We start from the raw sequence: 26,721 nt of genomic DNA, 5'->3' as shown, positions 1-26,721 counted from the left end.
GCTGGAGGGACATATGGGAGATGGAATCGAGTAGGGTAAGTTTCCTACTTAGAGCAACCTATGATGTCCTTCCCACCCCCAAAAACCTCAACCAATGGCTGGGTGAAGATCCATCATGCCCCCTGTGCTCAACACCAGCTACACTCAGACACATCCTCACTGGGTGTAAAGTGAGCCTCTCCCAAGGACGATACACCTGGAGACACAACGAGGTACTCAAATGTTTGGCAGCAACACTGGAAAGCAGGAGAACAACCAACAACTCCTTTCCACCCAGGACACCCAACCTGAATATGCCAGTTGCCTTTGTTAGAGAGGGGGAACGAAGGCAACGAAAGACACCATCAAGGCCCAGGTTGGGACAGCTGGAGGTAGCCCGGGACTGGCAGATGCGGGTGGATGTGTATAAGAAACTCATTGTTCCACCAGAGATAGCAATTACTAACTTGCGGCGGCCTGACCTAGTCCTGTGGTCCAACTCCCAGCACATCATGTACTTCGTTGAACTCACAGTCCCTTGGGAGGATGCGGTGGAGGAAGCTTTTTAGCGGAAAAAGCTCCGGTATGCAGAGCTCGCTGCAGAGGCTGAACGGCGAGGCTGGAGAACACAAGTCTGCCCTGTAGAAGTTGGATGTCGGGGCTTTGTGGCAACATCAACAATAAGGCTGATGAGGGACCTGGGAGTTGGCGGTCAGGCTCTACGTCAGGCCATAAAGGAAGCATCGCGGGTGGCAAAGCGGAGCAGCCAGTGGCTCTGGCTAAAGAGGAAAGACCCCAACTGGTCACCAAAATAAATCATTACTCATGCTGAGGCTGGTCAGATGCAGAGGGGGGTGCTTCTGGGACGCCAGAATGCACCGCTGAACCTACTTGAGGCGTCGTGGGCCCAGTCAGCGAAACGTCCATGAGAGTAGGAGCCCACTTGAAAACCCTAATGATGCGTCTGCCCAGCCTGCAGCAACATAGATAATAAGTCAGTGTCTTTAAGTCTTCAACACGGGAGGTAGGAGGTGGCACTCTGGATTTCAACATCTTGTCCTGTGTATTTGGAACACTTTATGTAAAAGGCTCTGCACATGAATGCAACACATAGATATTATTTCTAACTGAGTGTAATTGTGATGAATAGAAACACAGTGATGGATCTGTATGGTCTTCACAAGATGATGACATAACAACTGCACTGCAAACATAGCTGACTTGTTTAAGACTTAAAAATCAGGCGTCAATAAAAGATAACCAGCAACATCATGATGTTGCTGGTTATCTTTTATTGACAACCTCTTGTGCTAATAAAAAATGAATTTTTTCCACATTTTTATTTATACCAATTACATATAGTACCGATAAGCGTATCAATGAATACAGGTATTGAGAAGGAATATCGATATTGGTATCGATAATGTCGTAGCAATATACATCCCTACTTAGGATAATACATTCAGGCTTCAAATGTGTATTTCACATTGTTGGAAAACTCAAGATTGTTAATGACTTCTGCACAGATAGAAAAGTACCAATCGTAACATGAGTACTGTGGAAGCGGAAGTGACACTTTCAAAGTAAAACATTACAAAGTAAGAGCCTCGGCATAAACTGTTTGTGGCAGTTTATATGTAATCGTGACGAGCACATGCAACACATGAAAGAATGTATAGGAACCACTGAAAGTGTCTTGGTTGGTCTGCTAATTTTGTAACACCACTGAAAGAGGTGATGCCAGATTGCTATGACAACCTCAATGCGGCTGTGTGCCACAGACAGGTCTTTGAAACAATTGTTATTTACAATGTCTTACGTTCATAAAAGTACAGCGTTACCTCAATTTATAAGATCAATTGGTTCCACGACGAGCTCGTAATTCGCCCATTAAAATTAATTGAAATCAATTTGATCCATGCGTGGCCCTCCCAAAACACCACAATTTTCAGAATCAGAATCAGAAATACTTTAATAATCCCCGAGGGGATATTAAAATTTCATTCAAGATCAGACAAACATTACAAGGAGACAGAACAGGATCGCTGACGGGTTTGCCAACTTCCGGCGCCCTTTACAAAAAAGGTGAGAAACAGGTAAATGCTGGGGAGAGGGAGGTGGGGGGGGGGGGGGGGGGGTCTAAGCCTGGGCCCCTGGAGAGGGGGTCTAGACTGAGGCCAAGGAAGAAGAAAAAACTCATAGCCATAGCTAAGCCATAGTAAGAGTGAAACATCAAAGAACACAATGGACATTAAAGACATTAAAAGAGCAGAGCTGATGCAAACAGTCATTTCTTACACACAGCTACAAAAGTAAAACAACAACAACATCATCAAAAAACAAAAAAACATATACCGTATTTTTCGGATTATAAGTCGCTCCGGAGTATATGTCGCACCGGTTGACGTGTGTGTGCCGATTGCTGACGTGTGTGTATGACGATTGCTGACATTTGCTTCGTCTCTTCCATGAATTAGATAAATAATAATATTTGATATTTTACGGTAATGTGTTAATAATTTCACACATAAATCGCTCCGGAGTATATGTCGCACCCACGGCCAAACTATGAAAAAAACTGCGATTTATAATCCGAAAAATACGGTACACTGTGGTGGCCTCTGCAGTGTTCCTGGGGTGGGGTGAGCGTAGCCAGAGACATGAGCAGACCCAACAAAGAAACCAAGAGACTCGGCCGCCCACCAACTTTCGGCCAGTGTCCAGTCCGCATGGATGAGCGAGGATATTTTAATACTTTTTTAAATAATTTTGATACGTAACATGCCTTTTGAAAAGAAAAACAAACTTTTTAGGATAAGAAATATTGTAGGAAATACAATACAATAAAAGACAATAAAAGGTAGTTTTATGAAATAATGTATTAATGCTCAGCATTTACTTTGGGGAACAGACTTCTGTAGGTGTCTATTCTGAGCGTGTAACAATAGGAATTATTTTGCACACAGACGTCTTTAAGTTACAGACCGGAGGTCAGAGATGACCGCAAGCTGTGTCTGTGTACCAAAATGTTGATCGTCCAGTTTAGAGACAGAACGGATTAAAACTGGGCAGCTTCTCTATATTTAGCTACTCTATATTTAGCTACATGCCGTTGAAATTGGCTAGGCTTTGTGTGCCGCGGTCGGGCCGACTCGCTGGGTCGCTCGCATGTTTTTAATGGTTGTTTTTTTTCTGATTTGGGCATCCGCTTCTTCTCCTTCGCACTAACTTTCTCAGTTCCGGAGGTTTGAAGGCAAGATTGTGGATTTGTGGATAGTCACTACTTTAACCGGCGGCGGGGAACATCATAACTCAAATTATGCTCACAACTTAAAGCATGACAGTCGGGGTAAATTACTCTTAAGTTGAGGTACCACAGTACAAGGACGAAGATGTTTTTTCAATCATCTCGCTGGCACTAACGCTACCTCCCCCTAGCTCTTCCCAGGCAGAGGATCGAGCTGCTGTTCGACAAGGCCTTCTACATCGAGGCGTCCTTTGAGTGTCGTTTTGACCACATCGAGGTGCGTGACGGCCCCTTCAGCTTCTCGCCGCTCATCAATCGCTTCTGTGGCGCCCCCTGTCCGGGACTGGTCCTGTCCAGCGGCCGCTTCATGTGGATCCGTTTCTTCAGTGACGAGGAGCTGGAGGGCATCGGCTTCCAGATCCGCTACAGCTTCACGGCAGGTTGTTCCTCCGGTAGCCTTAATTGTTTGCAATGATGGTGAAATCACACGTAAACATCTCCATCCAAAGACCCAGAGTTCCATCTGCATGTGGGAGGACTCTTAAACCCAATCCCAGGTAGTGAAAGAACGCAGCTACTTTTTACATCCAAACACGATGACTCAGCAATTCCCTTCTTCAGATTGTCAGTTTGAGTTGACGGGGGCTGACGGCATGATCCGTTCCAGTCAGGTTGAAGAAGAGTATAAGGTGAAGCCAGACCAGGCTGTGGACTGCATCTGGACCATACGCGCCCCCTCAAAAAACAAGGTACTTCACACGGTACATCATACTGTTTGTTGCTTTATTCAAGGTCAAAGTGATGAGCAGAAACATATCAATTTGAATAAAAATCAACTCATATTTCCAAAAAACTACAAAAAGAGGACTTAATTTCACTCATACCTAAATTATGGGCCTCTCATTTTCAGTGACAAGCTGATTTTCTGGGGTAAGTTGTATTATTTTTTAGAATACATTTTCCACTTAACTCAAAGTTTAGCAGGCCTACATTATTTTTCTAGATTTTTTTCAAGCTGCTACCCCGAATTCCTCTGGCACTCCCACTTTGTACATGAAGAGCTTTGTGTATATGTATTGAGCACTGTGGCTTAAACAAACAAGTTACTGTTAACACATATAGGGGGAGCCCTGGAGGAGGAAAGTTTGAAAGTTTGAATAACTACTTTGTGAATATTGGACCAAATCTGGAAGAAAGGTCGGATTACCAATCCCATGCCAATTGAGAATTTGAATGATACCAAAGACAGAAATCCCAACTCGATGTTCATCACGGATGTGGCAGAGGAGTAAATAATCAAAATTGTGAATAATTGTAAACCCAAGACCTCAACTGATTGTAACGGAATTTGATATGGAAACAATGGAAACAAAGACATTTCAGAACCTTTAACATATACCAGCAACCTATGGTTTCAAATAGGTAAATTCCCAGACAAAAGCTATACAGATTTATAAGAATGGAGACAAACACATGTTTACAAACTTTAGCCCTGTTTACCAACTTCCACAATTTCCTAAAATAATTGAAAAACTATTAAACAACAGATTGGACAAATCCATGAATAAAAGTGGAATACGGATACAGAGCAACATCTCAACACCAATGGCATTAATCAAAATGACTGAGGAAATTACAAATGAAATAGATGGTAAGCAATGTGCAGCTGCAGCATGTATGGATGTAACTAAACAATTACACAACATTTTAATAATAAAATTAGAACATTATGGTATAAAAAGGTTGGTCTTCAACTGAGTAACAAGCTACTTGACCAACAAGAAGCAATATGCGAAGCTTGGGGAACACACTTCTACAACGCTAAATATTATGGTTTCATCTTTATATAAACAACATTTGTAAAGTTACAAAGAACTTGAAGTTAGTATTATTTGCAGATGATTCAAGTGCATTTTGTTCAGGAGAGAACACACAGAAGTTAATACAAAAATTATTAATGAACAAATTAAAAAGATGGTTTAACAAAAACAGACTATCTTTGAATCTCAGTAAAACTAAAATAATGATATTCAGTAACAGTAGAAGACAAAGTCAAACACAAATAGACGAAGTAGATATGAGTAAAATAAAAACAAATTTTGGGTGTAATAGTGGATGACAAAATGAACTTGAAATCTCATAAAAATATATAACATAAGGTGGCAAGAAATAAATGAGGGCAAAATACATTCTGAGCAAAAAAAATCCTTCATATTCTTTACTGCTCACTAGTGTTACCACATCTGAGTTACTGTGTAGAAATATGGGGAAATAAATACAATACTACACTTTATTCACTTACGTGTTACAAAAAAGATCAATTATAAAAATACGTAATGTTAGATATAGAGAACATACAAACACTTTATTTATTGAATGACAAATATTGAAATTCAACGACTTGGTGCATTTGCAAACAGCTAAAATGACGTGCAGGTTTTGGGGAGCTGTGTGTGTGTGGGGGTGTGTGTGCAGAGTTGAAGGGAGGTGCAGGACACTTGGGCATGGGAATGGATTCGTCAATCCATATACAGGAAGTATTTAAAAGATGAGCATTCACCTGTGCAAAAGAGGAAATAGGAGAGAGGACGGGATTGAATTGCCATACTTTTGTTGGCCACTTGAATACACGCTTTTATATACGGTACACATTAATATGTGCTTTAAAATGCTCTTTAATACACAGTTTAATATACACTTTATAATATGCTTAATATAAGCTCTGCATACGCAACGTTATCCTTACTGCCCTATGAAATACAAAGTAATGCTTTCTAATAAATACACAAAACGCTGAATGGATCTCGGTGTCAAGCGCTAAGAATTCCTTTCCACTTCTCAGCAAGCAGAAGGAAAGGAAACAAACTATCACCTGGTAAGAATGTATAACAATTATTCTCAACAAATGAGGTGAAATATAACATTAGGTAAAAAACGTAACTTTGAACATTTGTATGCACGTACAACACTTAAAACCTTTAGTATGTGGAATTAAATTATAGAATGGATTTAACAAAGAAGTCAAACAAAGTACTAATATGTTCCAATTTAGTCAACTTTTCAAACTCAAAGTGTTTGCAAAGCACAAAGAAGTTGTATCCTGGTAAACATTTTATACTTTGTTGAGATATGTGACTGTAGGAGCCTAAATGCTGTTCAAGTTCATTTACGTTTTATGGAAAGAGCTTTATGTTTATTCAGCCAAAAGGGGACTATTTACTTTATCTGAATAATACAAAAATGTATATATTGCATGCTTAGAATAATTATAAGGTACACTTTATTTGTAATCATTACATTTGTGTGAGTAATTTGATAAGGTACTATTTTATACTGCTTTAATACAGTGAAGAGTATGTAACTGTTTAATTGCATTTAATGGCGGAATGATCTGTGTGGTAATTAGGTTTGGACACAATGTATTATGGGTTATGGCAGTCAGGTATGATGGAATCGAACCACACAGTTTTTTTGACTTTACTCTTACTTTTTCTTACTCTTTCTTCATTTTGCCATTCATTTTCCCCACATCGTTATTGTTTGACGTTTTTGAATACTTAAGTTCACAAGTAAACGATACAAAATGAAGAGGAGCGTTTGGAGTTTCATTTGTTGTTGCCGCAGCAAGCGGGAGCAGGAGAAAGTAGAACAGCGTCAAGCTAAGGCTTCATTAGGAAACTACAGTGACCTTAAACGTATTTAACTACTTATGGATACCTTTTTGATGCACTATTTATGGATTTAAATTGTGCACAAATTGAGAAAAGGAAGTGAATAAATATGTTAGAAATGACTATGAAATGGAAATGGGGTAGAGTTAAACAAACTCTGCTTCTTCCCACTCCTTTTCGAACATGTTGTAATGAGACTCTGGAAATATGTGATGTATCATGTTGTAATTGTGTTTGAGCTCAATGACAAACCCTAATCTATACATGAAGCGTCATCTTAGGTTCTGGAGAAAGAAGGCTACTGTTATGATCCGTTGCCCGGATCATAGTTTGTTTACATTTATTTAGGTTTTGATTCATTTGTGGTTTAAGTTCTGTTTCAGCACACCTGTTTTGTGTTTCTTGGTTGTCATGGGTGCTGATTGTTTTCACCTGCCTCTGATTAGTGTTTGGGACGCTCACCTGTATTTAGTCCTGCTCGTCGCCTTACTCAGTCCGGTGTTTTTGTTTGCTCTCATGCAACGGTTACGTGTGTTACTCTGTATTCCTGAACTAAGTTTTGCCTTTTGCCTTTTCTTGTGCATATGCTTTGTTTTCCTTGTCAGCTATTCCGTTGGCTTCCTGTGCTATAGCCAAGCTTGTTTTGTTCGTTTTCTGTATTTCTTTTGAATGATTTATAGGAATAAATTATTTCCTACCTGCACCCTTGTCTCCGGAGTTCCTGCTGCATCGCTTGGAAGAACAATCCGCGCATCACCATGTGTTCCCAACGTAACAGCTACGTAACAAAGTGACATGGCCACCCATGAACAGGACAGTGGTCTCAGTTATTTTTAGGGGTGAACACATGAGAAATGATGACGTCACACTGATAAAGCCGATAACAATAAAAATAGCTGCGATAATTGATTACAAAATATGCTTGGATGTGGCTGGGTGAGGGTGAGCAAATCAAGCACTCCTTTTTTCCCGCTTGTGGTAAACTTCCCCTGAGCTCAGTGTCAACAAGCATTGCTCCACTCTCTCACAGAAGACTTTTCACATTCCATTTGCACCAAATGTTCTGAAAACGTTCCACAAGGAGGCAAGGACACATCAGACCTAAGCAGTGGCGGATGCTGGTCCCTCAAGGAGGGGAAGCTCAATCCCGGCCTACATCATAAAATGTGTCGGTTTATTTATCCGTAAATTCTACCCTCTGTTCCTTTTTAAGAAAGTGATCTGTGACCCTGTTGTACCAAGAAGGCGTCTTTTCCAGGGATTTGACAAGTGTCCTTTCAATGGCCAGCAGAGCTGGGCTGCTTGAACGGCCTTGGCCCATGGTGTTGCGGGTGTAAGACTTGAGCCACTTTAAACAGGAGAAGCTCCTCTCTACACCTGCAGATGTAGCTCCAATCGTTGCCACTAATGACAATAGTTTGTACACCTGTTTGCATTTGTGTGCATTACAAAAGTATGTTTGTTGTTCAATAAAAAATAAAAAAACATTTAAATTATCTGCCAAACCTAGCTAGCTTGCTAGCCGGGACTGGCACGAGGCTAGTGCGAACGATGGAGGGGCTCAGCAGAAGCTCCCACAAAAGTTTACAGCACAAGATCGCTGAATCGCTCATTTCGCTGTCAATCAAAAGGGGAATCAGCCTTAGACAGATCATCCAATCATGCAGAAGTTGAGCGTCCGGGCCAGGAGAGGCCAGCCCACTGCCCCATAGACCCCCAGCATTTATCCAATGGCTCGTCTCATTTCGCTGCATACACCACTGCCCCATAGACCCCCAGAGACGCTGAGCATCCGATGGGCAGGACAAAGCCCAGCATTTATCCAATGACTCGTCTTGTTTGGCTTCCCCATTGAACTCTGAGCTTGGCGAGCATCTATACTGTTTAAAGCACCGTGAAGCTGCGGAAATGAGAGAGAGGAATGCCGTGTCGTTACCAGTGATAAGAAGCTGATTCTGAACAAAAGAGCGCGTTGTATTTAGTCAATAACATGTACACACAACACTATATATTTAATCACTTATTTTTTGACATTTTAGAGGAAGCTCCCTTGCAGTCTTAGAGCACTCACCACTGGACCTTAGATTGCAGGCCGTACAGCCCATCCACAATCTTCATTTATTACATCTAAGCAAACCTACATTCCTGCAACTTCACATTGTTTTTTGCAGATTTACCTGCGGTTCTTAGAATACCAGATGGAGAACTCCAATGAATGCAAGAAGAACTTTGTGGCTGTTTATGATGGCAGCAATGCCATCGAGGATCTGAAGGTAATAATTCCTACATTCTATTCGCACTAATGAGAGAGAAAACTCCATCATTTTGTTGGCCACAGGCCAAGTTTTGTAGCACCGTGGCCAATGACATCATGCTGGACACGGGCGTGGGCGTGGTGAGGATGTGGGCGGACGAGGCCAGCCGCCTCAGCCGCTTTCGGATGCTCTTCACGTCTTTCGCAGACCGTAAGCTCCTCTTATCCATCTTTGCCCTGTTATTGCGATGTGTAACAGTACCCTCTAGTGGCAACACTGCCTATCTCATGTGTTGCAGCTCCTTGCATGGGCAGTGCCTTCTTCTGCCATAGCAACATGTGCATCAACAACTCTCTGGTGTGCAACGGAGTACAAAACTGTGTCTTTCCCTGGGACGAAAGCAACTGCAAAGGTGGGACTTTGTTACGCTTAATAGGGCTTACCGTGGAAACGCAATGTATCATGGGTCTCAGACCCGACTGCAGAAAAATATTTAAGGGGGCCATTACATTTTATCAGGGACCCTCTGCCATAAACTGATTCCTGCCGAATAATGGAATACTAGATTGAATTTACAGTTGTGATGTCACGATCGATGACTTGCCTGCTGATGGCATCATGGGAGTAAAAATCCAATGAGTTTATCCCAGTTGTACACATATTACCATGTGGAACAATGTTAAAACTTTCTCATCTGAATAGGAAAAGCATTGGATTGGCTTCATAACTAACTCCGCCCCTCTTTCAATAGTGCTAGAGCTGTGATTGGATATACTCCCAACTTGTCCCACCCATCGACAAGACAAAATTAAATATTATTGGATTTCGTTACTGTCAACATTTTTGGCTCTTTTCTATACTTAACTAAATGTTCAGTTAAGTTTGTTATCGTGTAATTCAATGTGTCTTTATTTTGGTTAAACCTTCCTCTTGTGTTAGCTTTCTGTTACCATCTCTTATGTTAACGGGTCGGTTTTGACCCATGTCTTAAATCAGCTGTAAAATACACTAAAAACAATTATCTATCATCCAATTTGTTTCTCATCTCTTGGTTACCTTGTTAGGCTTCCTTATCCATGAAAATATTGGTTTTAATATTTTTGGTGTGGGCCATTGGGCCTTTTTTTTGTCAGTATACCCCTCGATTTCAATTTAAAAAATGGTAAAATGAACCTCAAGAGAATCCTATAAATAAATAAAAGGTTGTTGTGTTACCTGACTATTACTGAGGGGTATTAGAACACATCTCTTGAATATTCATCCATTTTCTACCGCTTATTTCCTTCGGGGTCGCTGGAGCCTATCTCAGCTACAATCGGGCGGAAGGCGGGGTACACCCTGGACAAGTCACCACCTCATCACAGGGCCAACACAGATAGACAGACAACATTCACACTCACATTCACACACTAGGGCCAATTTAGTGTTGCCAATCAACTTATCCCCAGGTGCATGTCTTTGGAGGTGGGAGGAAGCCGGAGTACCTGGAGGGAACCCACGCAGTCACGGGGAGGACATACAAACTCCACACAGAAAGACAATTCGTATTGTGAGGCAGATGCACTAACCCCTCTCCCACCGTGCTGCCCCATCTCTTGAATAAATTTGTTTAATTTATTTTTTCATTTTAATATTTTTAACTATAGTAACATCTATGGTGTTACGGGATAATTTCGACCCATATATATTTACTTCAAGAAAAAGGCTAAAAAGTATTTTTTTCAGCAACAGAACTTTAATACAAACACAAAATGAAAAGCAGAACAAGTCATAACACAAAATATAGATTTGCAAGGTCAAACAAACAACAACCAATCAAGCAAATCAAGTTAAGTTCAAGTTAAAGTACCAATGATTGTCACACACACACGAGGTGTGGCGAAACTATTCTTGTTAGGACTTGGCAAGAATGAGGACTCAGTTGCAGATGGGAAACGTTTGACGCAGGCTTTTATTCTGCTGTTTTCTATGATCTCTCTTCAGACAGAGTGAATAAACAATTGGCTACAAACTCTATACTTGATATATTAGAGTAAAAAGGAAACGTAGCACAGGGCATAAAACAATAAACAGAAAATCACTCCAAAGGGAGGAAAAAGGACAATATCAAAATTTACACTGATCTAATAACAAAAGCAACAACCTATGATAAGCTACACAAAAGGAAAAGCGCTCACAAAGAGGAAGAGACAAAACGCTATAAACAGAAACTACTCTATAAAGAGTTAAGAAATATCTACAAATTAAAGCGCTCCAAGAGGGGGGAAAAAAAGGCAGAGCACTATGAAATTAGCTCAAACAAAACTGACCAAAAACTTTAGCAAATCAAAATCACTCTTCAGAGGGAACAAAGAAATCAAAGAATAAATCAAGGCAATACTCAACGACTTGGACGAGACTGTGGAAGACTGCTGGAGGTACATGACGAGACGAAACACTCTGGCACAGGACAGGAGGAGGACGAGACATTTATACACATGAGGGAGGGTGACACAGGTGGGCACAATCAGGCAATCAGGAGAGACATCAGACCAGTGAAACAGGAGGAAGGGCAAGTGATCTGAAATGAGAGGGAGAGTTAACATTTCAAAATAAAACAGGATATGACAAGACCACATGAAACCAGACAAAACTTCACCCAGGTGTGACAGAATCCCCCCTTCTAGGGCCGACTCCTGACGGCGCAGATTGTTCAGGGTGGTCTCTAAAGAAGTCCTTGATAAGAGTGGGGTCGACAATGTGGCGGGACGGAACCCACTGTCTTTCTTCAGGTCCGTATCCTTCCCAATCAACCAGGAATTGTCTGCCCCTGCCCCGGTTGCGTACTGCCAACAAGCGTTTCACCTTGTAGATTGGTCCACCGTCGATTACTTCGGGTGGTGGAGGGGACGTGGTGGCTGGGACCATGGTGCTTTCCTTGGCTGGTTTAACCTGACTAACGTGGAAGGTAGGGTGGACGCGGAGGGATCGGGGAAGACGAAGTCGAACCGCTGCAGGTCCGACGAGCCTGATGATTGGAAACGGTCCTACAAAACGTGGTGCCAGTTTCTTGGATGAAACCTTGAGACGTAGGTCCTTGGCTGATAGCCAGACTCTCTGACCGGGCTGGTAGGCGGGCGCAGGTCGTCTCTTTCGGTCTGCCGCTCTCTTCATCCGATCTCCTTGTCTAGTCAATACTTGACGGGCGGCTGCCCAAATGCGGCGACAACGTTGGACCATGGCATGGGCGGAGGGGACCGACACTTCCGACTCATTCTCTGGAAAGAGAGGGGGCTGGTACCCTAAGGCACAATGAAAGGGAGAGAGGCCGGTGGCTGATGTAGGTAGCGAATTGTGCGCATACTCTACCCAGACCAGGTGTTTGCTCCATGTGGAGGGGTTCTGGCAGACCACGCACCGGAGGCCGGTTTCCAGCTGCTGGTTAAGTCGTTCGGTCTGGCCGTTGGCTTCCGGATGATATCCTGATGTCAGGCTGGCCTTGGCTCCAATGAGTTGGCAGAACTCCCCCCAGAACCGTGATACAAACTGGGGCCCCCGGTCTGAAACAATATCTTTGGGGAATCCATGAACTCTGAACACATTGGTCATCATAATCTCCGCCATCTCCTTGGCGGAAGGTAATTTAGGCATAGCGATGAATCTGACCATCTTGGAGAATCCGTCCACCACAGTGAGAACAGTGGTGTTACCTTGTGAGACCGGGAGCCCTGTAACGAAGTCCATCGCGATGTCTGACCATGGTCTGGAGGGGATGGGGAGCGGCTGGAGAAGTCCCATGCGAGACCTGGAAGACATCTTGTTCCTGGCACAGACCGAACACGCCTCGACGTACTCCCGGACCTCCGCCTAGCTGGCCACCAGAACCGCCGGGAGATTACAAACATAGTTCTTTTAACTCCCGGATGACATGAAAGCAGCGAAGTGTGGGCCCAATGAATCACCCGGGGACGCAGCTCAGTGGGGACAAACAATCGATTATCAGGACATCCCCTAGGTGGCGGGGCCACACCGTTAGCTTGCTTTACCTCAGTTTCTATTGGCCAAGTTACCGCTCCTACCACACAGTTCAGTGGAAGGATGGTCTCAGGTTGCTTGGCCTCAAGCTCGGGGTCGAATAGTCGTGACAGGGCATCTGGCTTGACGTTGCGGGACCCCGGCCTGTAGGAGAGCGAAAAGGAAAAGCGATTAAAGAAGAGCGCCTACCTGGCCTGGCGAGAGTTGAGTCTCTTAGCCTTCTTGATATATTCCAGATTCCTGTGATCCGTCCAGACAATGAATGGGTGTTCGGCCCCCTCGAGCCAATGCCTACATTCCTCCAAGGCGAGCTTCACCGCCAGCAACTCCCGATTGCCAACATCATAGTTTCTTTCAGCTTTGGACAGCCTCCGCGACAGAAAGGCACAGGGATGCATCTTCCCGTCCTGTTGAGAGCGTTGAGACAGGACCGCTCCAACTCCTTCATTAGAAGCGTCCACCTCCACGACGAACTGGCGCTGCGGGTCCGGAATGGTGAGGATGGGCGCTGAGGTGAAGCGGTGCTTGAGTGTCTGGAAGGCCCTCTCTGCCTCTGGAGGACACTGGGTCAAAAGTCTTAGTTAGAGCAGCTTGAAAGTCTGTGAATGACTGGCAGAGTGACGAGCTCCTCCCCCATTCGGCGGAAGCCCACGCCTTGGCTCTATCCGTAAGGTGTGAAATCATGAATGCGATCTTGGAGCGGTCCGTGGGAAATGCATGGGGCATGAGCTCGTAATGAATAGAACAGTCTATCAAAAATGTTTTGCACAAACCGGGATCTCCAGCATATGGCGCCGGAGGAGCCAGCTTGCATCCGGCTGTGGGAGGAGGTGAAGGCAGCGTGGGAGTGGCAGTTGGCGTGGGAGGCTGGGACGCCGGATCCGGCCGAGCAAACTGCCCGAGTAGGTCTTGCAGCTGGGAGGAGAGGTGACCCATATGCGCTGCCATCGCCGTCTGAAAATCCTCCTGTCGGGTGAGACGTGATTCCTGGGCGCGCAGGATCTCCGTCAGTCGCTTGGCTTCTGCTGAGTCCATACTGGCCAGAGTGTAATGTTAGGACTTGGCAAGAATGAGGACTCAGTTGCAGATGGGAAACGTTTGACGCAGGCTTTTATTCTGCTGTTTTCTATGATCTCTCTTCAGACAGAGTGAATAAACAATTGGCTACAAACTCTATACTTGATATACTAGAGTAAAAAGGAAACGTAGCACAGGGCATAAAACAATAAACAGAAAATCACTCCAAAGGGAGGAAAAAGGACAATATCAAAATTTACACTGATCTAATAACAAAAGCAACAACCTATGATAAGCTACACAAAAGGAAAAGCGCTCACAAAGAGGAAGAGACAAAACGCTATAAACAGAAACTACTCTATAAAGAGTTAAGAAATATCTACAAATTAAAGCGCTCCAAGAGGAGGGAAAAAAAGGCAGAGCACTATGAAATTAGCTCAAACAAAACTGACCAAAAACTTTAGCAAATCAAAATCACTCTTCAGAGGGAACAGTAGTGATGGGTCCGGCAACACCGATGCATCGGCGCATGCGTCGAGCTCATAGAGCGATACCCTGTGTCGGTGCGCGTATCGCTTTTAGAAAGTCACGTGACCGAACACAAGCTGTTTTGGTCACGTGACCGCTCATGAGCTGTTCTGGTCACGTGACCGCTCATGAACTGTATCGCACTGACGCCTGCGCGCCAAACTGTGTTTATTAGGAAGCGGCGCAATGCGTGTTGTTGACGAACACCATTAGGGCCGCTTGTTGTCACTGTCACTCAAAGTTGCATTTCAAAATTACACAGAATAAATGTGTTTATTTTGTTTAGAATTCAGATGGGTTTGATTTGGTGCGCGGCATATATTGGCTGTGCGGCGCACGGTGTGCGCGGAGGACGCTTGAGCACTGCGCAATTGCGCAGGCGCGCACCTTAGAGGGAAGGTTGCTCACAGGGCACAGAGGAGGCGTCAGTGCGATACAGTTCGCGTATCGGTCACGTGACCAAAGCAGCTCATGATCGGTCACGTGACTTTCTAAAAGCGGTACGCGCACCGACACAGGGTTTCGCTCTATGAGCTCGACGCATGCGCCGATGCATCTGTGTGGACCCATCACTACTGTTACTAGAGAAGGTACAGGAATGACGGCGTGGCGAAGTTGGTAGCGTGGCTGTGCCAGCAATTGGTTACTGGGGTTCAATCCCCACCTTCTACCATCCTAGTCATGATTCATGTTCACATTATTTGACTGTATCTAAAAAATATATTTTTATTTAAATGAAGATATGAAATAATCCTAAATGAAATACAATGACTTGGTTTATATTATTGTATATACTAGGTCATAATATCAGTGTCAGTTGAGTCGGTCCATAGGTTGCCTGTAGGGATTTTTAATGTCCAGCAGATGTCAGTATTTAGTGACACAGTATCGACACAGTATCAATACAGTTTTGCAATGTGTCGAAACGCTTCATGAGGCCTCATCAACCCATCACTAGGGAACAGAGAAATCAAAGAATAAATCAAGGCAATACTCAACGACTTGGACGAGACTGTGGAAGACTGCTGGAGGTACATGACGAGACGAAACACTCTGGCCCAGGACAGGAGGAGGACGAGACATTTATACACATGAGGGAGGGTGACACAGGTGGGCACAATCAGGCAATCAGGAGAGACATCAGACCAGTGAAACAGGAGGAAGGGCAAGTGATCTGAAATGAGAGGGAGAGTTAACATTTCAAAATAAAACAGGATATGACAAGACCACATGAAACCAGACAAAACTTCACCCAGGTGTGACAATTCTCTGCATTTGACCCATCACCCTTGATCACTCCCTGGGAGGTGAGGGGAGGAGTGAGCAGCAGCAGTGGCCGCGCCCGGGAATCATTTTTGATGATTTAACCCCCAATTCCAACCCTTGATGCTGAGTGCCAAGCAGGGAGGTAATGGCTCCTATTTTTATAGTCTTTGGTATGACTCGGCCGGGGTTTAAACTCACAACCTACCAATCTAAAGTACCAATGATTGTCACACACACTAGGTGTGGTGAAATTTGTCCTCTGCATTTGACCCATCCCCTTGTTCACCCCCTGGGAGGTGAGGGAAGGAATTATTGTTTTATTATCTTATTTTTATAAGTGGGTCGAAACCGACCCTAACAACCCCAAGTTCATAATTTCAACCAGAGTATTTTATAATTTAGTGAAAAAAAAAAAAAAGTTTTATTTTGTTGAAATAGAGGTTCCTGACAAAGTCAAAAAGCCTTGATGCAAAAAAATTAATTTATGTGGTTCTTTTATGCATTCAAAAACTAAAACGGGTCGGTGCCGACCCTAACACAAGACAAAGGTTAAATATCATCCTATTTTTACCTGCTCCGATGTAAAAAACAAAACCTAAATAAGATATACAGTTTCCAGCCCAGGGCGGGCACGGCTGATTCTGTGGGCGGGCATGGCCCACCCATAACTGGTCTTACTGCGTCTTTACATGGGAGTTAACCTAACGTTGTGACTTTTTCTTGAACAAGTGCCATATATGTCGCAAACATCAATTACTGCCACAATGATCGCTTCAGGGGGGAACAAAAAGTATTGGTGAGATTTTGCCCCATTTTCAGCGCGACAGCGAAGCTAAGGAAGTCGGTTAGTGAGCAAAGAAACAGATGCCTGGAATATTTCAGCCGTAGAAATCGACAAAGTTTTAACGCCATCACCTGGTACATGTTGGTATTTTCACATACATGTTTTATGCATTTGTTAGCTGTTAAGTAGCTGCGGCACAGCTACAAACAACGTATAGTCAGAGGTGGGTAGAGTAGCCAGAAATTGTACTCAAGTAAGAGTACTGTTACTTTAGAGATGTATTACTCAAGTAAAAGTAAGGAGTAGTCACCCAAATATTTACTTGAGTAAAAGTAAAAAGTATGTTGTGAAAAAACTACTCAAGTACTGAGTAACTGATGAGTAACCTGTTCGTTTAATGATGACGGCAACAAATAATGCACAAAAACATGAAAATAGCAAAGAGCAAATTCAGAGCCAGGAATATCTCTTAAGCAACTAAAACAATAATATATATTAAATAATAATACATTAACATAAAAAAATAAGGCAAATTGAGCCACAATAACTTAACAGCACCATAGGCTCAGTAGGCAGAGATTACAAAGGAAAATAACAAGTTAGCCTTTACGCAAACCATAACCTGGGAACACACTGTGCACTTCTGATTGGTGTTTCTATGCATGCGTGTGTGTGTGTGTGACTGTGTGTGTGTGTGTGTGTGTGTGTGTGTGTGTGTGTGTGTGTCTCTGTCTGTCAATGAGGCTGCAGTGTGTTAATAAATGTCGCCACACGATGTACATTTGACAGTGATTCATAGCAGGGAAGCTAACATCAGCCTACGGTGACAGCCAAAATATCTACTAACGTTACTTACCGCGATGTGCTTCCTCAAATTTGACGTTGAGTTCATGTAAGCTTAAGCTTGATGTTTGCCGCTGAAACTTTATGTGCAGTTAATCATGTCTGGCTCTGTTTGATTGGTGAAACGGAGTCAAACGTCACTAGTGACTGCATTTGATTGGTGAAACGGAGGCACGTGATAGATCCTACTTTGAAGGTCTGTCTGACAAACCAAAACAAACAAAGCGTGCATTAACAGATCGATAAAAATCAGTAGCGAGTAGCGAGCTGAATGTAGATAAATGGAGCGGAGTAAAAGTAGCGTTTCTTCTCTATAAATATACTCAAGTAAAAGTAAAAGTATGATGCATTAAAACTACTCTTAGAAGTATAATTTATCCCAAAAGTCAAGGGTACGCACAAAATTAAATTAGTTTTATTTTCGGAGATGTAGCGCAGTGATCAGAGTATTTAAAAGTAACAATGGTCTTTTTATTTTTTATTTTTTTGAGAACCCTGCTTATAAACGAGGACCTCGCGTATCTCAGACACATGAAAGCTGAGATTAGGCACAATTTGAACAACTTTGCATTCTGAAATTCTTCTTGGGCATTACAACCGACTGCATGGACTACATAAATATAGGCACATTTGGTGGCACTTTTACTTGATTCAAATTTCTCGTCCGTTGGACGTGCTCATATCTCACAAAAATCAATTCCACCATTTTTTATTATTCTTTCCAGGTAGCGAGCCTTTGGACTAGGGTACAGTTTGTCTCTATACGGTCCCTTGTTGTTGTTTTTTTTTAATTTCAGGGGCATCAAACTAATTTTATTTCTGGGGCCACATGGAGGAAAATCTATTCCCAAGTGGGCTGTAATGGTAAAATTATGGCATGATAACTTAAAAATAGAGACACTCCGCATCAAGTGTTGGAATTGGGGGTTAAATCACCAAAATGATTCCCGAGCGCGGCCACCGCTGCTGCTCACTGCTCCCCTCGCCTCCCAGTGGGTGGAACAAGGGGATGGGTCAAATGCAGAGGATAATTTCACCACACGTAGTGTGTGTGACTATCAGTGGTACTTTAACTTTAACTCCAGGTTGTTTACTTTGTTTTACTTTGGCCAAAAATAGAACAAGCAAATTATGAAAACGTACACATCACAAATAATCCCCTGGACAAAACATTTCAAGTTTGTTGAAAATTCTGAGGAAAACACAATGAGCTTGGACTTTGTCTCAGTGTATTTATAAAGCCAGGATTAAACTTTAAGCCACAGTCTTTCTGGGATTGAACAAAAAACACAACATGTAAACTCTTCTAGGTATCAAATGTCATGTCCACGTATTAATCCATTGCTAACTCAACAAACCGTTAGAAATCGAGGTAAAAACTATTCAAAAGGGTTAAATTCACTTTTCTTGTGTTTGACAGAGACATTTTGGGGCAACATGGGTGCCAAACAATGATGTGTTTGAAGCAGAAGATATAAAACAGCAGGTTTTAACTTACATGTGGGTCGAGGAGGAGGAGCTAGAGTCACCCTTTACTGTGTACCTCTTGCTTAGCCCAAATATAAACCGTTTGCTTGCCTAACATAATTGCTATTGTGACATCCAGTGGACACATTTAGAACAGCAGTTTATTTCGTTAAAAAAAAAAAACAGCTCATTTTTATACTTGGCAAACTAATCACGCGGGCCGCATAAAACCTGTCGTAGGTTTGACAGCCCTGATCTATTAGAAATCCAGTTTGTCGCTGGCTTACCCTTGGTAAACAAAGCCTTTATCCAAGAAGTACAGTACAGGCCAAACATTTGGACACACCTTCTCCTCATTCAATGTGTTTTCTTTATTTTCATGACTATTTACATTGTAGATTGTCACACATGTGGAGTTATGTGCTTAACAAAAAAAGGGGAAATAACTGAAAACATGTTTTATATTCTAGTTTCTTCAAAATAGCCACCCTTTGCATTGATTATTGCTTTGCACACTCTTGGCATTCTCTCCATGAGCTTCAAGAGGTAGTCACCTGAAATGGTTTTCACTTCACAGGTGTATTTTTGATGCCTTCAGTGACAATCTACAATGTAAATAGTCATGAAAATAAAGAAAAGGCATTGAATGAGAAGGTGTGTCCAAACCTTTGGCCTGTACTGTACGTCTACCCAGCCCACACAATGCGTTGCAAAAGCATGTGGCCCTTTGAGCCCTATGTTCCATTTAAATACGTTCACATGCTCTTTTGTGTTGCTGATGTAGAGAAGAAGCAAAAAGGTATTTTTCACCACATCACAAAGACTCACGGCACAGTCATCTGCGTGTCGACTGGAGTGGTGGTGCTGCTGCTCATCATCTCCATCCTGGTGCAAATCAAGCAGCCGCGCAAAAAGGTGCTCCTGAAGACACAATCGGCTTTCCATCCATTTCCTACCGCTTGTCCCTTTCATGCAACAAAAACGCTCACATGACTCATGTTTTATTTGTCAGGTGTTGGTGCGTAAGAATAACTTGTTCCACCGAAGAGACTTCCAGGAGGTGCTTGAACCGCCACATTATGAACTCCTCACTCTCAGAGAAAAGGTCAGTTTATTAGGCACGTTCACTTTGGATGCCACTGCTACGCATAAAAAAGACACGGGGAATTTTATTATAATATTATAATAATATTAATATTATGGAGCCAGAACACTGCCAGTGAGATTTGGTATCCCCCAAAAATTGACAATGTAGAAAAAGTTATATTGGCAACAAAACGAGTTTTGGCAACAAATAAATACAAACATTGAAAAAATACAATATTTTTGGTGCATGTTTTCAATGCCAAGATTGATATTTTTGTACACTTTTGTTGTTTTTGTGTGTTTCAAATGTTTTTATGATCGCTATTCTTTTTTACGATTTTGTTTCTTTTTTTTCCGGTTTCGCTTCTTTTTTTTACGGTATGAAAGTAATGGCAGTGTTTTAGCGGGAGGGGCGGGTGCCTGTGGGCGGGGCTTATAACAAGTTTACCTGTAAGCAGTTTTACTGTTTACTGTGGTCTCTCTTGTCTTATCCCCCCTCTCGTCGCTGGAGGTCGCTCAACATTACGATAGTCCAGAGGTGTCAAAGTCGTTTTCACCGAGGGCCACATTGCAGTTATGTTTGGCCCCAGAGGGCTGCTTCTAACAGTGAATACTATTATTAGACAATTTTTTTGTGCATTTTATTAGTAGATTTAAATTTTAAAAAAAAATACAAAATGTAAAAAAAAATAGGGTAAATTGCAATAGTTTCACCTCAAAATTTAGTGTATATTACTGTAAATGGAAAAACAGTTCTGCATTTTTTATGGTAAAAAAAAGGCAGCTCAGTTGTCAGAATTTTACTGTAAAATTTACATTTGTTTTATTAATGTAAATTTAAAAAAACCCTGCAATTTTACAGTAAAATTTTGAACCTGAGCTGCCAGGTTTTTTTTTTGTTTGTTTGTTTTTTACCGCAAATCAACAACTGTAGATTTTTCGGTGTATTACTGTAAACGCCAAAATGGCACCACCGTTTATTACTGTAAAAAAGTACAGTTTTTTTGCATTTAGAGAAAAATGGTGTAAAAACCCACAGTAAATTTCACCATTTTACCATGAAATCTATTGCTACTTTTACGTTGCACAATTTTATTAATGACTTGATTAGAAATCATTATTATTAATATTTATTTCTAATTAAAAAATGGTTTGAATGTTTGATAATATATGTTTTCATATTTAGACAATATTTAAGTTAACATAATTTGTGATTACATGGAGTAAATTTTTTTTTCTCCCAAAATAGAAAGAAAGAATACATTTAGTAAGAAATGTTACAGCACTTTATTGATACATATTATTTCCAGGCTTTCGAGGGCCAAATAAAATGAAGTGGCGGGCCACATCTGGCCCCCGGGCCTAAAGTTTGACACCTGTGCGATAGTCGAAGTCTCGTATTTGAAGAAAAATTGGTTTCACATGTCACACCAAGCTTTACGTGTCGGCTGTTAAATGTGTGAATGAATAAATACAGCAACACTTACATTTTAAAGTCGTTCTTTTCGCTTCGTAATGTAACAAAGTATTGTTCCATACAGAGTTTCGCCAAATATCACGGCGACAGACATGGATCATTTAAAAATACATCATCAATTTCTGTAGCGCTTATACTACGTCCTCAAAGTATGGCTAGGTTAACACAAATATATCATATAACTTGATTTAGACTCCTCTCTTCTTCTACTGTGTTTTTACGGTCCAGTAAAACTTCTTACGGGTAAACTTGTTATAAGCCCAGCCCACAGATGCCTGCCCCTCATGCTAAAACACAGCCATTATTTTGATACTGTAACAAAAAACGAAACGAAACCGAAAATAATTGAAATCATAAAAAAAAGAAGCAATCATAAAAACTTTTGAAACACATAAAAACAATAAAAGTGTACAAAAAGATGAATATTGGCATCGAAAACATCCACCAAAAATATTGTATTTTTTAAATGTTTGTGTTTATTTGTTGCCAAAACTTGTTTTGTTGCCAATACCAACTTTTTTGACAATGTCAAAAATCAATCAATTGATATCAGATATTACACTGTGTTCTGGCTCCATATAATATATCTGATCATTAGTTTGGAATAATGACAAATAAAGAAGCAACACAAGACAAAAGTTTGTAACACAACACTAGTTCAGGGTCAGTTTGAAGTGAATGTGCTTTTTTTGACGACTGCCGCTACCGCACTTCCTAGCATCCAGTAATCCACAGGCCAATATTCATCCATTCAAAAAAGTGAAAAATTTAAGTGATATAATACTCCATAAAGTTGCTCTGAAGCATCCGCTGACAGGTCTGTCAGTCACACACCTTGCTTCAATGCACACCCACCTAACATGCTAGTTGATTCTATTGATTTACTGTATATTTGATATAATATATCATGTAAAAATGTCTGTGTTCTGCACATGAATGTCATACCTAAATATTAGAAACACATTCGTCTTCACAAGATGACGACTCAACAACTGCATTGCAAACATAGTTGACTTGTTTAATTCTTAAAAAGCAGGTGTTAATAAAAGCTGCTGTGAGATGTTACATAATGTTGCTGGTGTACAACCTCTTGTGCTAATAAAAATGGTACTGAAACATTTTTTTTCACATTTTTATTTACACCAATTCCATATAATACCAATAAAAGTACAGAGTAATATTGGTATTGATAATGTCGTAGTGATATACATCCCTACTTAGGCTAAGATTCATGCTTTAAATATGTGTTTCGTAGTGTTGGGAAACTCACATCGGTTATGACTTCTGCACAGATAGAAAGGTACCAATTTAACATGAGTAAAAGTGGAAGTGACAATGTTTTTGATATATTTGAGCTAGAAATGACAAAAGGTCTAACTCAAGACTAAGGAATTGTGTTAAATGATATTAAAGGCCTACTGAAACCCACTACTACCGACCACGCAGTCTGATAGTTTATATATCAATGATGAAACCTTAACATTGCAACACATGCCAATACGGCCGGGTTAACTTATGAAGTGCAATTTTAAATTTCCCGCGCAACTTCCGGTTGAAAACGTCTATGTATGATGACGTATGCGTCAATCGTTGAAACGGAAGTATTCGGACCCCATTGAATCCAATACAAAAAGCTCTGTTTTCATCTCAAAATTCCACAGTATTCTGGACATCTGTGTTGGTGAATCTTTTGCAATTTGTTTAATGAACAATGAAGACTGAAAAGAAGAAAGTTGTAGGTGGAATCGGTGGAATCGGTGCATTAGCGGCGGACTACAGCAACACAACCAGGAGGACTTTGAGATGGATAGCAGACGCGCTAGCCGCTGACCTCACCTTGACTTCCTCCGTCTCCGGGCCGCCGACCGCATGATCGGGTGAAGTCCTTCGTTGCTCCATCGATCGCTGGAACGCAGGTGAGCACGGGTGTTGATGAGCAGATGAGGGCTGGCGTAGGTGGATAGCTAATGTTTTTAGCATAGCTCTGTGAGGCCCCGTTGCTAAGTTAGCTTCAATGGCGTCGTTAGCAACAGCATTGTTAAGCTTCGCCAGCCTGGAAAGCATTAACCGTGTAGTTACAGGTCCATGGTTTAATAGTATTGTTGATTTTCTGTCTATCCTTCCAGTCAGGGGTTTATTTCTTTTGTTTCTATCTGCATTCAAGCCCGATGCTATCACGTTAGCTCCGTAGCTAAAGAGCTTCGCCGATGTATTGTCGTGGAGATAAAAGTCACTGTGAATGTCCATTTCGCGTTCTCGACTCTCATTTTCAAGAGGATATAGTATCCGAGGTGGTTTGAAATACAAATCCGTGATCCACAATAGAAAAAGCAGAAAGTGTGGAATCCAATGAACCCTTGTACCTAAGTTACGGTCAGAGCGAAAAAAGATACGTCCTGCACTGCACTCTAGTCCTTCACTCTCACGTTCCTCATCCACGAATCTTTCATCTTCGCTCAAATTAATGGGGTAATCGTCGCTTTCTCGGTTCGAATCTCTCTCGCTGCATTGTAAACAATGGGGAAATGTGAGGAGCCTTTCAACCTGTGACGTTACGCTACTTCCGGTACAGGCAAGGCTTTTTTTATCAGCGACCAAAAGTTGCGAACTTTATCGTCAATGTTTTCTACTAAATCCTTTCAGCAAAAATATGGCAATATCGCGAAATGATCAAGTATGACACATGGAATGGATCTGCTATCCCCGTTTAAATAAAAAAAATTCATTTCAGTAGGCCTTTAAGGACAAATATTTGCTATATTCTTCATTGCATTTTGAAAATCATTAATCACACTAATTTCATTAGACAATTCTGAGAATGTTTGGAACTATTTTAGAGGTCCTGGTCATCAATTTTTTTTTTTAAATGTGTAACAAATGTGAAAATAAAGGCATTTATTTTGTTGTAAAAACAATGTTACATAACATTTACAAATATAACAAATTAATTCAACTCTCGCCATTACGTTTCTTGTGTACTAAATAATTTGATTGTTTTGTCTTCGGATTAATAAAAAAAAAAACAATACCCAGAACTCTCCACACTGGGAATGACGATGTTTTTGCTCTGTGGCATTTTGTTTTTTGGATATAAATATTTGGACCTGTAGTCTTTTGACAAATTGTAAACCCCCAAAAAATTAAGAAATAACAAATGAAAGTGTTAAATACATTTAATACGCCTCAAAATGCACCTGAAATGTGTCCACTGTAATAAAGGATATCAATAGTATACCAAGCGTAAACGTTTTTATTAACATCCTTGACATAAATTCCTGTTGTCTTTCCCACCAAAAGGCAGCAATTTTAACAAACATTTTGTCCACTTCTATGGATCTTTATTTCTTTTAGAAACTGTCGGGGGACCTTGGAGAGCTCTCAGAGGAGCTCCAGTCCCTGCAGGCCGTCAGAAGGTCCTCGTCGGCCTCGCGCTGTATTCGTGAACATCACTGCGGCTCTCTGGCCTCGCTCAACTCCATCAAAGGCGGTCAGGGTCGCGGATCCACGGAGCTCCAAAGATCTTTGCCTCCTCTGCGGGACTCCAGCAGCAGTCTGCGGAAGAAGAGCTGGCCCAGCGTGAAGGCGGTCACCGCCATGCGGGCTCAATACAGCCTGGGAGCTCGAGTGGTGAGGCGGCAGGACAGAGTGACGGAGGAGGAGGAGGCGGAGGACGCCGGCTACGACGTCTACGTGCGCAGAGTTGGGAACAAAAGAGGGAAGTACGAGATGGCCCAGCAAAGATCTTTATCCATGGATTTTTAAAAAAAGGGAAAATGCAGCATTTGTGCCACAACTGGAACATGTGATGTGAATTATATTTATATAGCGCTTTATCTAAGTTCCATTTAAACCAGTGTGGGTGAAGTGTCTTGCCCAAGGACACAACAGCAGTGACTAAGATGGCAGAAGCGGGGATCAAATGCAGAACCCTTAAGTTGATGGCATGGTCGATCTACCAAACGAGCCACACCGCCCCAAAGTGACAAAGTGTTGGCTTTTTTTTACGCATAAGGAATCAATTAGCTGGTGTTAATTGTAAGTGATTATTGTGTTATTGGAATAAATGTGAAGACATTTTGTCAAATGTGTTTTTAAATACATCACAAGTTCTGGAAAATACTAAGTTTACTTTGTTATCAGTGATGTGTTGTAGAATAAACATGTTTTATTTATTTATTCTCATCTCTGGGAGTTAAGGGAAAAAACTTTTAATTTCAGTTACAAGTAGGGATGATGTTTGATAAGAAATTATCGAGTTCGAGCCTATTATCGAATCCTCTTATCGAACCGATTCCTTATCGATTCTCTTATCGAGTCCAGATAGGTTGTTGTATATGGAAAAAAACACACAATATTTGGTTTAACAAAAGCTCACTTTTATTATATAAGAAACAAATCAAATCTAATAAATAAATAAATATTGACAGTTTTCCCCCTAAAAAAATAAAATAAAATAAATAAATATTAACTGTTGTTACCCAAAGTATATTAAGTGGGATTTTCAGAAAAACAAATATATACAGTAACACAAAAACAACCTGTCTCTGTGACCACTATAGGTGTATAAATAATAATATAGTGTTAAATAAAATCAGTCCCTTGGGCACAAAACTGAAAATAATACAGCTCTCCATAAAGTGCACTTCTGCTGCTATTTGACATAACTGTTTGTTATGATGCTTTGACATTTTTGCACTTTATTTCTTTATTGAAAGAAAATTCTTTGAAGAGAAAAGTTGTTTGCAAATGTGCTTACAATGCTAAAAAATTAAAAGTCAAAGCTAAAAAAAGAAATACACTTTATTGAGTTAACATTATTTCTTTATAGGGGGAAAGATGTGATGTTATGAGCTAGGGAATATAACAACTACGCTACCCAGCATGCAACGGGAGTGACGAGCATGCGCGGTAGCCCCAAAAAGTGTTGTTCCATGTCGTCACTAGGGATGGGCGATACCACACTTTTAGGATTCAATTCGATACCGATACTTTTTATTGCGTTTTCATCGATACCGATACCATTAATTTCTTATTGGCAATTTTTGTCAGTCAAAAATATTACTATTGTTATTATTTAAGACAGATCA

General features: G+C 41.3%; 1 protein-coding gene across 3 annotated transcripts in view; it reads left to right on the top strand.

The window, feature by feature from the left end:
• Positions 1-25,778, top strand: part of neto2b (neuropilin (NRP) and tolloid (TLL)-like 2b) — a 42,075-nt gene extending 16,297 nt beyond the window's left edge. For all 3 annotated transcript variants that reach the window (XM_062042522.1, XM_062042520.1, XM_062042521.1), the window contains 9 exons: positions 3,418-3,666; positions 3,736-3,783; positions 3,848-3,975; positions 9,069-9,170; positions 9,236-9,362; positions 9,451-9,564; positions 19,856-19,986; positions 20,084-20,176; positions 24,986-25,778. In XM_062042522.1, coding sequence (XP_061898506.1) covers positions 3,418-3,666; positions 3,736-3,783; positions 3,848-3,975; positions 9,069-9,170; positions 9,236-9,362; positions 9,451-9,564; positions 19,856-19,986; positions 20,084-20,176; positions 24,986-25,396 — 1,403 coding nt within the window. In that variant the 3' untranslated portion in view covers positions 25,397-25,778. The remainder of the gene's footprint in view (positions 1-3,417; positions 3,667-3,735; positions 3,784-3,847; positions 3,976-9,068; positions 9,171-9,235; positions 9,363-9,450; positions 9,565-19,855; positions 19,987-20,083; positions 20,177-24,985) is intronic.
• The last annotated feature ends 943 nt before the right edge of the window (positions 25,779-26,721 follow it).

Source organism: Entelurus aequoreus, linkage group LG03 (assembly GCF_033978785.1).
Source record: "Entelurus aequoreus isolate RoL-2023_Sb linkage group LG03, RoL_Eaeq_v1.1, whole genome shotgun sequence".
Taxonomy (NCBI): domain Eukaryota; kingdom Metazoa; phylum Chordata; class Actinopteri; order Syngnathiformes; family Syngnathidae; genus Entelurus; species Entelurus aequoreus.
Note: the sequence above shows the minus strand (reverse complement) of the source record. Positions and strands in the feature narration are given on the sequence as shown.